The 14,880-nt window shown below is 50.8% G+C and overlaps 2 protein-coding genes and 1 long non-coding RNA gene across 4 annotated transcripts in view; 2 read left to right on the top strand and 1 right to left on the bottom strand.

The window, feature by feature from the left end:
* HMOX1 (heme oxygenase 1) overlaps positions 1–6,411 on the top strand; it is a 12,490-nt gene extending 6,079 nt beyond the window's left edge. Inside the window, exons 3-5 of the mRNA XM_032269729.1 lie at positions 717–1,208; positions 3,584–3,683; positions 5,658–6,411. Of these exons, the coding sequence (XP_032125620.1) occupies positions 717–1,208; positions 3,584–3,683; positions 5,658–5,788 (723 nt within the window). The 3' untranslated portion in view covers positions 5,789–6,411. The remainder of the gene's footprint in view (positions 1–716; positions 1,209–3,583; positions 3,684–5,657) is intronic.
* The window catches only part of LOC116543823, a 126,463-nt gene that overhangs the window by 66,817 nt on the left and 44,766 nt on the right, over positions 1–14,880 (bottom strand). The gene's annotated exons all lie outside the window — the stretch shown is intronic.
* MCM5 (minichromosome maintenance complex component 5) overlaps positions 12,395–14,880 on the top strand; it is a 22,435-nt gene continuing 19,949 nt past the window's right edge. Inside the window, exons 1-2 of one of the 2 annotated variants that reach the window (XM_032269717.1) lie at positions 12,395–12,540; positions 12,755–12,929. In XM_032269717.1, coding sequence (XP_032125608.1) covers positions 12,763–12,929 — 167 coding nt within the window. In that variant the 5' untranslated portion in view covers positions 12,395–12,540; positions 12,755–12,762. Of the gene's footprint in view, positions 12,541–12,754; positions 12,930–13,838; positions 14,628–14,880 lie in introns of those variants that run through there. The other variant, XM_032269718.1, reaches the window with a different exon arrangement.

Raw genomic sequence — 14,880 nt, 5'->3', positions numbered from 1 at the left:
TTTTTTGTAGCCGGGCGCGGTGGCTCAAGCCTGTAATCCCAGCACTTTGGGAGGCCGAGGCGGGTGGATCACGAGGTCAAGAGATCGAGACCATCCTGATCAACATGGTGAAACCCCGTCTCTACTAAAAATACAAAACATTAGCTGGGCATGGTGGCGCGTGCCTGTAATCCCAGCTACTCAGGAGGTTGAGGCAGGAGAATTGCCTGAACCCAGGAGGCGGAGGTTGCGGTGAGCCGAGATTGTGCCATTGCACTCCAGCCTGGGTAACGAGCAAAACTCCGTCTCAAAAAAAAAAAAATAATAATAATAATAATTTTTTGTAGAGGTGGGGTTTGGGCTGTGTAGCCCAGGCTGATCTCAGACTCCTATCTTTAAGCAATCCTCCCACCATAGCCTCCCAAAGTGCAGGGATTACAGGGATATAAGCCACTGCACTGGGCCAGTTTGCTGAATCTTTATATAAGGATTCCATTAGGCTGCTTGTTTTGCCCAATGGGGTAAAGGGTTGTAGGCTGAGAAAGTGCACGGTTGTCTTTTTCTCTTGTAAAAATCCCTCTGGCTGCTGTGTGAAGAGGATTGTAGTGAGGGGTGGCGGAAGGAATCAGAGCCCAGCTAGGAAGTGATGAGGGCCTCAAAGGCAGGAGTGGAGGGGACGGATGGAGGTGGGGGTCTTCCATGTGGCTGGTGGCCCGACCTGCTCGCTCTGCTTTCAGCTGGTGCTGGCCTCCCTGCACCACATCTACATGGCCCTGGAGGAGGAGATTGAGCGCAACAAGGAGAGCCCAGTGTTCGCCCCTCTCTACTTCCCAGAAGAGCTGCACCGCAAGGCCGCCCTGGAGCAGGACCTGGCCTTCTGGTATGGGCCCCGCTGGCAGGAGGTGATCCCCTACACACCGGCCATGCAGCGCTATGTGAAGCGGCTCCACGAGGTGGGGCGTGCAGAGCCCGAGCTACTGGTGGCCCACGCCTATACCCGCTACCTGGGTGACCTGTCTGGGGGCCAGGTGCTCAAGAAGATTGCTCAGAAAGCCCTGGACCTGCCCAACTCTGGCGAGGGCCTGGCCTTCTTCACCTTCCCCAACATCGACAGTGCCACCAAGTTCAAGCAGCTCTACCGCTCCCGCATGAACTCTCTGGAGATGACTCCCGCAGTCAGGCAGCGGGTGATGGAAGAGGCCAAGACGGCGTTCCTGCTCAACATCCAGGTGAGGGTCGGGCAGCCTGGGGCAGCTTCTGCCTCCCCGAGCTGTTCCTCCAACAGTCCCTTCTCATTGTAGGGGAGAGTGCTGTGGGAGGGGAGGGTCACGGTTAACACACGGAAGCAGGGTTCCAGGACTGCCACTTACTAGCTGGGTGATCTTGGGCAAATGCCTTAATTTCTCTGTTCTTCAGTTTCCCTACCTGTAAACAAGGGATAATAATGGTACCTACATCTTAGACTTGTAAGGCTTGAGTGAGTTCACAGCAGTGAAAGTCCCCACAGCAGTGTCTGGCACAGAGAAAGCCCTCAGACATTCGCTACTGCCATGATGGGACATGAGAATCAGTTATAGCTCTCTGTGGCAACGTAGAAGTTGTGTGTGCACTAGTGTGTAGCCAGGTTGGCACTCCCAGGGTTACAGGTGGCCTCTGCCTTCCAGGGACTCCCAGCCTGCTAGCCAGAGAGGTTTACCTCTCTCTACAAGTGCCTCAAATCCAGGGGGAAGGTGGGGTTTGGGTGAAGCCTGGAAGAATCTGGAGCAGAGGTGGAGGGGTGAGGGGCTTCTTCTAACCAGATGTCATAGAGCCTGTCTCTCTGCCAACCTCTGGAGGTGCCATGGGGCCTGAGTCTTGGGCTCATGCCCTCCTGGCTCCCTACTCCCAGCCTTGTTTTGCAGAAGATTCTAGTCCTGGCCCCGATTATGGAATAAGGCCTTTCCTTTCCACCCTCTCCGCTCAGAAAATCCAATCAGTCCTTCAAGAAAATCTGTGTTTTTCAGAGAAGTGTAGTCAAAAGAAAAGGCAGTGGCTCACACCTGTCATCCCAGCATGTTGGGAAGCCAAGGCAGGCGTATTGCTTGAGCTTAGGAGTTTCAGACCAGCCTAAGCAACACAGCGAGACCCTGTGTCTATTTAAAAAAAAAAAAAAAATTAAAATTACAGGGATTTGGAGTCAGAACTGGTTCTCAGGCTCACGCCTGTAATACCAACAATTTGGGAGGCCAAAGCAGGAGATAGCTTGAGTCTGGGAGTTTGAGATCAGCCCTGGTAACACAGTGAGACCCTGTCAAAAAAAAAAAAGAAAAAATGAGCCAGGGATAGTAGCGTGCGCCTGTAGTCCCAACTACTTGGGAGGCTGAAGTGGGAGGGTTGCTTGAGCCCAGGAGGTCAAGGTTGTAATAAGCCCTGATTGTGCTACTGCACTCCAGCCTAGGAAACAGCAACAGAGCAAGGCTCTGTCTCAAAAAACAACAAAAAAACTGGGCCGGGCACGGTGGCTCACATCTGTAATCCCGGCACTTTAGGAGGCCAAGGCGGGTGCATCACGTGGTCAGGAGTTCGAGACCAGCCTGGCCAACATGGTAAAACCCTGTCTCTACTGAAAATATAAAAATTAGCTGGGCATGGTGGCCCAAACCTATAATCCCAGCTACTTGGGAGGCTGAGGCAGGAGAATCACTTGAACCCAAGAAGCGGAGGTTGCAGTGAGCCGAGATCATGCCATTGCACTCCAGCCTGGGCAACAGTGGGAGACTATGTCTCAAGAAAAAAAAAAAGTTACAGCTCTTGGTACCTGACCTCTGGGTAGGTCCTTGGGCAAAGCACTTAATCTGTACTTTCCTCATCTGCAAGACTGACAAATACCATTCATGGTACCGAAGATGTAGGTACATTATTATCCCTGTTATCACCCACCAAAGCTGAATTTCACAAATCTAAACTCAAGAGGAGAAAGCAGCCACAGAAGAGTGCATGTACTAGGAGGCCATTTAATATTCTTTTTTTTTTTTGAGACGGAGTTTCCCTCTTGTTACCCGGGCTGGAGTGCAATGGCACGATGTCAGCTCACTGCAACCTCCGCCTCCTGGGTTCAAGCAATTCTCCTGCCTCAGCCTCCTGAGTAGCTGGGATTACAGGCACGCACCACCATGCCCAGCTAATTTTTGTATTTTTAGTAGAGACGGGGTTTCACCATGTTGACCAGGATGGTCTCGATCTCTTGACCTCGTGATCCACCCGCCTCGGCCTCCCAAAGTGCTGGGATTATAGGCGTGAGCCACCGCGCCCGGCCTAATATTATTTCAAAACAAGCAATGCAGCCTTTTGCATGGAGAAACAGGCTGAGGGCACGTGTGGCCACAGTGAACTCTAAATCCAGGATCATTGTTATTGGTGGGGAGAGCAGGAGCAGGCATGCGGGCCAACTGAGCTTGGAATAGCTGACCTCTGAAGGTGGGTTGAAGGGACATGAATATGCAACATTTTTCTTACCATCTTGTTATTTCCAAAGTATTTCCTAGCATAACATAAGGTCCTACCTACAGCTGGGACCTAGCAGCATCTCTTGCTGAGATAGGCATGTGTGTCTTTTGTCTTTTAGCTCTTTGAGGAGTTGCAGGAGCTGCTGACTCATGACACCAAGGATCAGAGCCCCTCACAGGCACCAGGGCTTCGCCAGAGGGCCAGCAACAAAGTGCAAGGTGAGAGCATCCAGGGAGGGGCATTTCCTCTGGGCTACAGATGGAGAGGGACGTGCCCTGGCTGTCTGACTCTAGTATCTCTACTCTTCTGTTTTCTGAATGTTTGGTGTGGTGGGTGTTGTTTTCTGCCACCTCCCCCCTGCACCCCTCCCCTGTTAGGACAAGGTATCCATGTGTTGCCCAGGCTGGTTTTGAACACTTGACTTCAAGCAATCCTGCCTCTGCCTCCCAAAGTGCTGCAATTTCAGGCAAGAACCACTATGCCCAGACTGAATTTTTTTTTTTTTTTTGAGACGGAGTTTTGTTCTAGTTGCCCAGGCTGGGGTGCAATGACACAATCTCGGCTCACTGCAACCTCAGCCTTTTGAGTAGCTGTAATTACAGGTGCCCATCACCATGCCTGGCTAATTTTTTTGGCATTTTTAGTGAAGATGGGGTTTCACCGTGTTGGGCCAGGCTGGTCTCGAACTTCTGACTTCAGGTGATCTGCCCACCTTGGCCTCCCAAAGTGCTGGGATTACAGGCGTGAGCCACCACGCCTTGCCGCCTGAATTGTTTTGTATGAGAAGTGGAGTGCAGGCAAAAGGACCTAGGATCAACCTTCAGTGTGTAGCTCTGGGCAAGCCATGAGACTTCCCCCACCTCAGTTTCCCCACCTGGAAAAATCCAGTGAGGTTCAGCTACTTCTAGCTCATTGGCTTAGAAGTGCACAAGAACCCCTCAGAAGTCATGGGAAACTCCTGCCCCTTAATTTAGACTCCTTTGCTACCCTGATGTGGGCCAGGGAGTGGGGACATTTATCCAGCTATGAACCCATCAGAGGCAGAAGTCCCTACTGAGTCTTGTTGTTCGTGAGCTCCTCCCTCATGTGCCTGAGAGCGATCGAGGCTGGCTGTAGTGAAAACATCTGGGAAACTTCCAAAAATACCAAGGCCCTCCATAAAATGTACCTTCGCTAAGCCTAAAACATGGAGGGAGGGAGTGTGGCTTTGGGATTGGTACCAATAAAGGGATAAAGCTTAGCTGCCTCCTGGTCGGTTAGGCCTCCCCTCCCATGCCACCCTAACCTGCCAGGCTTGCGGCTTTCTCAGTTGTGCCAGACCACACGGATCCCTCTACTGGGAGGGGTTGTAGCCCCAGTGGGCTTGGCTACCTGGTGGGGTAGGGAGACGTCACCCTAATGCAGCAGTTCGCAAAATGTGGTATCCTGGCTCGGGGGTGGGGATGGTAGCCCTAGTATACCCTCAAGGGGGTCTCTGAGGACAAAGCTCTGGCCCCGTTCACCATGCTTAGAAAATGTGTGAGTCTGGCTGGGCACAGTGGCTCATGCCTGTAATCCCACATCTTGGGAGGCTGAGGCAAGGCGGACCACAAGGTCAGGAGTTCAAGACCAGCCTGACCAACATGGGGAAACCCCATCTCCACTACAAATACAAAAAAATTAGCTGGGCGTGGTGGCACGCACCTGTAATCCCAGTTACTCAGGAGGCTGAGGCAGGGGAATTGCTTGAACCAGGGAGGTGGAGGTTGCAGTGGGCTGGGATCATGCCACTGCACTCCAGCCTGGGTGACAGAGGGAGACTCCGTCTCAAAAAAAAAAAAAAAAAAAAGAAAGAAAAAGAAAATTTGTGAGTCCAAGATGAAGATTTACAGTTCAGACCTAATCACTGGCCAAGTTTAAGGAGAGGATAGGTAGCAGGCAGAAGTCTGAAAAGCATGCCTGGGTCCAAGAACGTTTTCACAATGTGGCTTGGCTACACACAGAACAGACAGCTTGGAGAAGTAGTAAGCCACCCATCTTTGAAGGTATTCAAGCAGTGGCTAGAGCGATGCCTGTTTGTGGTCTTGCAAAACCCTGGTGTTGGGCAGGGACTGTACCACAGACACTGAGGCCACTCTGCTTTGCTTTTCTGTGACATCAGACACTCGATGCACGCCCACCTGTTATTGACCTTGCCCCGTTTTCTCTTTCAGACTCTACCCCGGTGGAGACTCCCAGAGGGAAGCCCCCGCTCAACACCAGCTCCCAGGCTCCACTTCTCCGTTGGGTCCTTACACTCAGCTTTCTGGTGGCGACAGTTGCTGTAGGGCTTTATGCCATGTGAATGCAGGCCTGCTGGCTCCCAGAGCCATGAACTGTGTCCAGTGGAAGGCCTTCTTTCTAGAGAGGGAAATCTCTTGGCTGGCTTCCTTATCTTGGGCACTGGAGGCTCTTGGGGCCTCCAGCCCTCTCACTGTGTCCCTCTCTCTGGAAAGGAGGAAGGAACCTATGAGGCCTTCCCCAATGAAAAGCACATCCAGCCAATGGCCTAAACTTCAGAGTGGGGCAAGGGGTCTATCCCTGCCCTTCAGCATCCTCAGTTCCTGCAGCAGAGCCCAGAAGATGCCCCAGAAGTGGCAGCTGTCTCAAACCTCCAGAAGCCATGAATTTGAAGTATCCTTGTTGACATGGCCATGACTGCTTTGATCACTTTCCCCGTGGGCCATGGCAATTTTTACATAAACCTGAAAAGATGTTGTGTCTTGTGTTTCTGTCTTATTTTTGCTGGAGCCACTGTGTTCCCAGCTCAGCCTCACCTGCAATATTTTTGTTGTGTTTTTTTGTTTTTATAGCTGGGTGGGGGTGGTTTTTGAGCGGTATGTGGGTGGGGAGGGAGGGGTTTAAAGGCACTGTGACCTTGGTCTCTAACTTTTGTGAAATAATAAACAACATTGTCTGATAGTAACTTGAAGTATTTTTCATGAGCTTTGTTATCCTTGGGGAACTGACCGTCTCCTCTCTGGTTTCTTGCGTGCTCGGTAGGAGAGGTGATGGGGGCTTGGCAGGAGCGGGTCTGTTTGAGAATACGGGCAAGATTTAAGCAGCTGGTGGCGAATCTTTGTGCTGAAACCTGCTTGATGCGGGACTCACCTTTATGGAGGATGGGGTTGCCCCATTTGGCTGAAATGACCAGATTCTGGGGCAAAATTTGTATTTTCTGTTCAGTGACTATTAGGGACTGGAGTGAAATTCTTGGGTTCAAATTCCTGCTACACCATTTTGAGATTAGTCACTTAACCTCTGGGGTTCCATTTGATTACTGGTGACATGAATATAGTAATACCTAACTCACCTGTCTGTCGTGAGAAGCAAATGACATCCATGTGAAACGCCAACACCATACGCTGTTAGCTCCTATGATGCAAAGGAGACCAGTGTTTTGTGATTCTTGTACCGTGGGAGTCAGTTCATCTATGTCATCTCTGTGTTCAGGGGGTGTTTTGAGTGAGGTCTTCCTAAGAAAAAAATATCAAAAAAGAAAAAAATAAATAAAATAAAATAAAAAGAGGGGGTGTTACCACTATTTGAGGGTCAGGATGGATTTCACTGAGGTCTGTCCAGCTCTAAAACCCAAGCCCTTTCTACTGCCATAAGTCAAGAAAATACTCAATATGTAGCCTCCCAATCTGGGAGAGTGAAAAACCTTTCACTGAAGGTGTCCTAGGCAGAGCATGGGACAAGATTTTTTTTTTTTTTGAGACTGGGTCTGGCTTTGTCGCCCACACTGGAGTGCAGTGATTCGACCTTGGCTCACTGCAACCGCCGCCTCTTGGGCTTAAGCCATCCTCCAGCCTCAGCCTGGGACTACAGGTGCATGCCACCATGCCCAACTAATTTTTGTATTTTTTTGTAGAGATGGAGTTTCACTATGTTGCCCAGTCTGATCTAAACTCCTGAACTAATGTGATCCTTCCACTTTGGCCTCACAAAGTGCTACAAGAGTGAGTCACTGTACCTGGCCAAAGAATTTCTTTCTGGTGTTGTGTTTTGTTTTGTTTTGAGACATCAGTCTCGCTCTTGTTGCCCAGGCTAGAGTGCAACGGCATGATCTCGGCTCACCGCAACCTCAATCTCCTGCGTTCAAGTGATTCTCCTGCCTCAGCCTCCTGAGTTGCTGGGATTACAGGCATGCACCACCATGCCTGGCCAATTTCTGTATTTTTAGTAAAGATGGAGTTTCTCCATGTTGGTCAGTTTGGTCTCGAACTCTCAACCTCAGGTGCTCTCCCCCACCTCAGCCTCCCAAAGTGCTGGGAGGATTATAGGCATGAGCCACCATGCCTGGCCTTTTTTTTTTTTTTTTTTTGATATGGAGTTTCATTCTGTCACCCAGGCTGGAGTGCATAGAGTGATGTCAGGTCACTGCAACCTCTGCCACCCAGGTTCAAGCGATTCTCCTGCCTCAGCCTCCAAGTAGCTGGGATTATAGGCATTTGCCACAGTGCCTGGCTAATTTTTGTAGTTTTAGTAGAGATGTGGTTTCACCATCTTGGCCAGGCTGGTCTTGAACTCCTGATCTCATGATCCACCTGCCTCAGCTTCCCAAAGTGCTGGGATTACAAGTGTGAGCCACTGCGCCTGGCCAAGGTGTTTCTTTATATGACCAGTACCTGAGCACTGGGAGTCAGGAGACCTTTGTTCCTAGTCTGACTATGCCACTTCAAGGCTCATTTGGTTCACTGGCAAAATGAGAACAATACACATGCCTCTCAAAGCCGGTGGGAGGATCCAGTGGTGCCCAAACACCAGTCTATGCATGGTGGGATCAGAATTACTTGGAGATACTTAACCTCGGAATCCAGGACTCCACACTGAGAGATCCTAATTCTGGAGACCTGGGATGGGGCTCTAGAATCGATATTTATGAAAAGTACCGTAGATTCCAATGTGCATCCAGGGCCAGGAGCATGTATGGTCACGTATGCAAAGCATAGGCATTCAAATCACAAGGGAGGCCAGGTGCCGTGGCTCATGCCTGTAATCCCAACACTTTGAGAGGCTGAGGCAGGCAGATTCCAGGCCAGGAGTTCAAGACCAGCCTGGCCAACATGGTGAAAACCCGTCTACTAAAACCACAAAATTAGCTGGGAATGGTGGCGTACACTTGTAGTCCCAGCTACTCTGGAGGCTGAGGCAGGAGAATCACTTGAATCCAGGAGGCAGAGGTTGCAGTGAGCCAAGATCCCACCAGTGCACTCCAGCCTGGGCAACAGAGCAAGACTCCATCTCAAAAAACAAAACAAAAACCAAATAGCAGCTGGGACTCTCCTGCCCTGGGCCCAGTTTCCTTATTTGTGAAAAGGGCGTAGATTGGATAGTCATTATACTGAAAAAGAAAGGAAGGAAGAGGGGAGAGAAGAGAGAGAAACTATCTTAAATTCTTAGGAGAATGGCAGAATGAATTTTTTCCTATCAATTGTTGAACAAAGCCAGACACTAGTTAAAGCGGTAAGGAGAGATTTTAATCAGTAATGACTATTGCAATAGGGAAAAGAGTCCAGTATGAACTAAACTCAGCTTTAATTTGTACAGAGGTGAATGGGTATTATAAAGGGAGGTTGACCAGAGTGGGCAATATGGTAAAACCCCATCTCTACAAATGAATAAATAAATAAAGTAGCTGGGCGTGGTGGTGAAGCTGAGGTGGGAGGATCACATTAGCCTGGGAGGTCAAAGCCGCAGTGAGCTGTGATTGCGCCACTGCACTCCAGCACTGGCAACAGAGTGAGACCCTGTCTCAAAAAAATACAAAATAAAAGGAAGATTGAGGGAGGAAGGTGTGGGCAAATGATTAGTAGAGTCAGCGAAGTAAAAAATTACAAAAGGTTAGTCAGTATACATGCAGTGAGGCTAGCTGTGTCTGCCAGTTGGCAATGATCAAAGTTAGAATTTTTGCCTCCCAGAGACTAGGAGACAGAGGTCACATTGTCAATGGTTGCCCGGAATCAACGGTAAACATTTATTATTGAGTTTTCTCAGGAAGGCACCTTAGCGGGGGTTGGCTAGAGTCATTTTAGAGATGTTAGCAGCTGTTAGAAACAATTAGTGTTTAAGTCTTTTTTTTTCTTTTTAGAGATAAGTTTCTCTCTGTCCCTCAGGCTGAAGTCCAGTGGCGTAATCAAAACTCACTGCAGTGGCCAGGCATGGTGGCTCACACCTCTAATCCAAGCACTTTGGCAGCCAAGGCGGGCGATCACCTGAGGTTGGGAGTTCAAGACCAGCCTGACCAACATGGTGAAACCCCGTCTTTATAAAAAACAAGACAAAACAAAACAACGAAAAAAACACCTCACTGCAGTCTCAAACTCCTGGACTCAAGCCATCCTCCCACCTTGGCCTCTTGATTAGCTAGGATTACAGGTGTGCTCCAGTATGCCCAGCTAATTAAAAAAAAAAATTTCAGGCCGGGCATGGTGGCTCACATCTGTAATCCCAGCACTTTGGGAGGCTGGGGCGGTCATGAGTTCGAGACCAGGTTGGCTAACATGGTGAAACCCTGTCTCTACTAACAATACAAAAAATTAGCTGGGCGTGGTGGCATACGCCTGTAATCGCTACTTGGGAGGCTGAGGCAGGATAATTGCTTGAACCTGGGAGGCAAAGGTTGCAGTGAGCTGAGATCCTGCAGCTGCACTCCACCCTGGGCAACAGAGCCAGACTCTGTCTCAAAAAAAAAAAAAAAAAAATTATTAAAAAATTTCTAGAGAGGCGGGATCTTGCTATGTTGCCCAGGCTGGTTTCAAGCTCCTGGGCTCAAGGGATCCTCTCATCTTGGCCTCCTGAAGTGCTGGGATTAAAGGCATGAGCCACGGTGCCTGTAGATCAAGGTTGACGCTTAGAAGGGAGCCCAGAGGAACCTGGCTAGAGTTCCGTCAAGGAAAGAGTCTTTGTCACCATAGTACCTAAAATTACATAGCTGTTAAACGGAATGAGGCCAGGCATGGTGGCTCATGCCTGTAATTCCAGCACTTTGGGAGGCGAGGCCAGCGGATCACTTGAGGTCAGGAGTTCGAGACCAGTGTGGGCAACATGGTGAAACCCTGTCTCTACTAAAAATACAACAATTATCTGGGCATGGTGGCGGGCACCTGTAATCTCAGCTACTCAGGAGGCTGAGGCAGAATTGCTTCAACCCAGGAGGCATAGGTTGCAGTGAGCTGAGATCGCGCCCCTGTGTGCTAGCCTAGAGCCAGAACCTGAGCAATGCCATTTTATAAAATGCAAAACTGTTTTGTTTTTTTTTTTTGAGATGGAGTTTCACTCATGTTACCCAGGCTGGAGTGCAATGGCACGATCTCGGCTCACCGCAACCTCCGCCTCCTGGGTTCAGGCAATTCTCCTGCCTCAGCCTCCTGAGTAGCTGGGATTACAGGCACGCGCCACCATGCCCAGCTAATTTTTTGTATTTTTAGTAGAGACGGGGTTTCACCATGTTGACCAGGATGGCCTCGATCTCTTGACCTCGTGATCCACCCGCCTCGGCCTCCCAAAGTGCTGGGATTACAGGCGTGAGCCACCGCGCTCCGCCAACTGCTTACCTTTTCTTATCAGCAACTGCCAGAATTGCTAGCCTTTGCTTACCCATAATAACCAAAATAAGCAGCCCAAGCTAATTCCATCCTGGCTCCTGTGACTTGTAATAAGTAACTAAGATCTGTGACTTCTATCACTACCCAGACAATGTGTAAACAAATGTTTATCTTGACTTCTGTAAACCACTTAAGTAACAAATGGAATGACAAAAGTCCCTTGGCCCTTAGAATGTCTGGAGACCCCCACCCTCATCTCCGCCCGGGAGGTAATTTACAGAATCCCCTGGCCCTCGGAATGTCTGAAGCCTTTCCATCCCCATCCCCGCTCCTCACCCCCACTCCCAAGGTGGTTTTTCGGGTATAAAAAGTCTTGGCACCCTCCTTTCCACGCCACAGGTTGGAGAGACGTGAGTCCTCTGTGGTCGCCGGCATCATGAATGACCCTGCAATCTGGCATACTTTTGTCCTGGTGCTAACTCTCTACGCTCGGTCCAGTACAACACCTGCACTCCATGCGGGGCGACAAAGTGAGACTGTCTCAATCAATCAATCAATCATCAATAAATAAAAATAAATAAAAGCAGTGTGTTATGGAGCGAGAACCTGGGTCGGGGACGCGCGTGAGCCGCCTGTCCCGCCACCCGCTGGAGGACAGGAATCCTCAGAGCCTCAGGCCAGAGGACCGGTCCCAACACAGACAAGCGGATACCCCTCAGGGCACGGTCTCCCACGGCGCGATGGGCACCTGGACCCAATCATTTCTCAACTTTCTAGTTTTTTCTCCCTATGGCTACGAATGGGGTCATTTTTTTTTCATGAGATTTTAAAAGAAGGCTTAAGAAAAGCACGCAGGCCCGGCCCGGTGGCTCACGCTAGTAATCCCAGTGCTTTGGGACGCGAAGGCGGAAGAGTCATTTGAGAGAAGGGGTTTGAGACCTGAGCAAGATGGTGAGACGCCGTCGGGACAAAATATCTTAAGAAAATCACGCACACCTGTGGTCCCAGCTGCACGGGAGGCTGAGACGGAAGAATCGTTAGAGCCCAAGAGGTCGAGGCTACAGTGAGCCGTGATCGCGCCACTGCATTCATCCTCGGCGACAGAGCGAGACCATGTCTTAGGACAAAAAAAAAAAAAGAAACTAAAAAAAAAGCACGTAAAGGCGCTATCCGCCAGCCCACCCCTCCGCCATCTTTGCGCCCGCTGTCCTGCGCCGCCGCTTCTTTCCCAGGCAGAAGTTTCGCGCCAAATTGTTCCACACACAAAATGGAGCCTGGAAGGAGGCGAGGTCTTGCGCCTTGCAACCAATCATCTTCGGCAGCCAATCCGAGAGGCGGGGCGGAGGAGCACAGAACGGTCCAATCGCTGGCCGCGGGGCTCCGGCGAACCAATGGGAGCGCAGCTGCTGCGGCGTCCGAACACCGCCTCTAGATTTTCCCGCGAAAGTCGGCGACTGAACGCGGGGGTTCTTGTGTACCCTGGTTTGTCAAGTGCGGGAAACCAGAGGTGAGGCCACTGGGACTGGGGACTGGGGGCCACCAGGTATCTGCATTTCGGGGCGTAGTTGGAGTGGGACAGAGGTTTCTCGGGAACCGGGGTTGGAGTCCGGGAGGGCAGCCGGGGTCCCCGGCTCCGGACTCAGGGCGGCGACCCAGGGGTCGGAGGGGAGGGGGTGCCAGGCGCTGCCCCAGCCTGTTCTGGTCATTTGTTCCCATGCCAGGCGCAGTCATGTCGGGATTCGACGATCCTGGTATTTTCTACAGCGACAGCTTCGGCGGGGACGCCGCGGCCGACGAGGGGCAGGCCCGCAAATCGCAGCTGCAGAGGCGCTTCAAGGAGTTCCTGCGGCAATACCGAGTGGGCACCGACCGCACGGGCTTCACCTTCAAATACAGGTGCGGCCTGCAGGACCGAGGCGGCTCCTGCGGGTCGGGGGTCGCAATTCCAGTGCGGCCACACACGCCGCCGCCGTCCTGCTAGAGTCCTGGACAGTCAGAGCACAGATGGGCCCACACAGGGGAAGGAGCCGGTCCTGGGTCACAGGGCTTATCCCGGTGCCCTCACCGCTTGGTATAAGGCTTTGTGTATTTTTAATTTTTATTTTTATTTCTTTTTTTTTTAAAGACGGGGTTTCACCATGTTGGTCAGGCTGGTCTTGAACTCCCGACCTCAGGTGATCCAAAGTGCTTGGATTACAGGCGTGAGCCACTACGCCCGGCCCTTTTATTTTTATTTTTTTGAGACCCAGCCTGGCTCTGTTGCCCAGGCTGGAGAGCAGTGGTGTAATCTCTGCTTACTGTGACCTCCACCTCCCGGGTTCAAGTGATCCTCGTGCCTCAGCCTCCTGAGTAGCTGGGACTACAGGCATCTGCCACCATGCCCGGCCAATTTTTTTTTTTTTCTTTTTTGAGACGGAGTTTCGCTCTTGTTACCCAGGCTGGAGTGCAATGGTGCGATCTCAGCTCACCGCAACCTCTGCCTCCTGGGTTCAGGCAATTCTCCTGCCTCAGCCTCCTGAGTAGCTGGGACTACAGACATGCGCTACTATGCCCAGCTAATTTTTTGTATTTTTAGTAGAGACGGGGTTTCACCATGTTGACCAGGATGGTCTCGATCTCTTGACCTTGTGATCCACCTGCCTTGGCCTCCCAAAGTGCTGGGATTACAGGCTTGAGCCATCGCACCCGGCCCGGCCAATTTTTTGTAATTTTAGTAGAGATGGGGTTTAGCCATGTTGGTGAGGCTGGTCTTGAACTCCTGACCTCAAGTGAATCAGCCTCCCCAGTCTCCCAAAGTGCTGGAATTACAGGCGTGTGCCACCATCCCTGGGCTGCTTTGTGTATTTTATATATACCTGGAGTTAACTTCTGGGTGAGTCACCTGTTGAGTGGGCCACCGCCAACCCAGCTAGCACCACTTGGACCCTTTGGTTCTTTATCCAGATCTTGTTCCTGTTCATCTGCTTCCTTTCATCCTTCCGTGTCCTGTCTGAGACCTTGTGAACTCAGGTTCCCTGTAGGTGTAAAAGGTGGAGGTGGCAGCAGGATTCACTTCACTTTGCTCATTCATTTATTCATACCAGTCTTGCACCTTCATTGATTGAGCACCGGCTGCCTGCCAGACTCTGTTCTGGGTGCTGGGCTGTGGTGCTGAAGCTGGACCCGGCTCCTGCTTCTAGTGGATTGTATGACCTGTGACATCTTGAGAATCTTCATAGGCCTAGCTTCTATCCCTGAGACGTTAACATGCAGAGAACATGAGGTTGCAGACTCAGCGTTGGGCCCGAGCAATTAGTAGCTGAGTGACTTCCAGATGTCATGGTCTCTGGGCCTCACCAGGCCAGAAACATGTAAAGCCATTCTGGCTTTCACTTACTCATGCAGCAGCTGATATTGACCACCTGTGTGCCAGGCACTGAGATAAAAAGATGAAAAGACTTACTTCTTGCCCTAGAGTAGCTTGTGAGTTGTGAAGACCGAAAGATGACTTCTACGGTGATCATTTCCTCTGCAGAGGAAGGTGAAACGACTTAGGGAAGTTTTCCAGGGGTGCTGAAGTTTGAGGTGACGTTTGAGCTAAGGGAAGAGTTGCAGGTGTAGAAAGCATTCTGTCTAGGTAGGAGCAATTGCTTGTGTAGAGGTGTGGGGTGTCCTCATAGCAAGGGGCTTTCAGTGCCAGCCTGGCCATTTGATTGGCTCCTGGACATAAGGGAGATGGGGATCAGGCCTGTGATACTGCGAGGATGGGGGGCCGCCTGTGCATTGGTCAGTGGTCTCCAAACGTGTTCTTGGAACAGTATTCTCATGGATGCTCTGCTAAGCATCTAGGTTAGATGCAGCGGCGCGT

This window comes from Sapajus apella, unplaced genomic scaffold (genome assembly GCF_009761245.1).
Source record: "Sapajus apella isolate SASKATOON/1434 unplaced genomic scaffold, GSC_monkey_1.0 scaffold197, whole genome shotgun sequence".
In the NCBI taxonomy this organism is placed as follows: domain Eukaryota; kingdom Metazoa; phylum Chordata; class Mammalia; order Primates; family Cebidae; genus Sapajus; species Sapajus apella.
The sequence above is the reverse complement of the archived record's forward strand: the minus strand, read 5'-3'. Positions and strand labels throughout refer to the sequence as shown.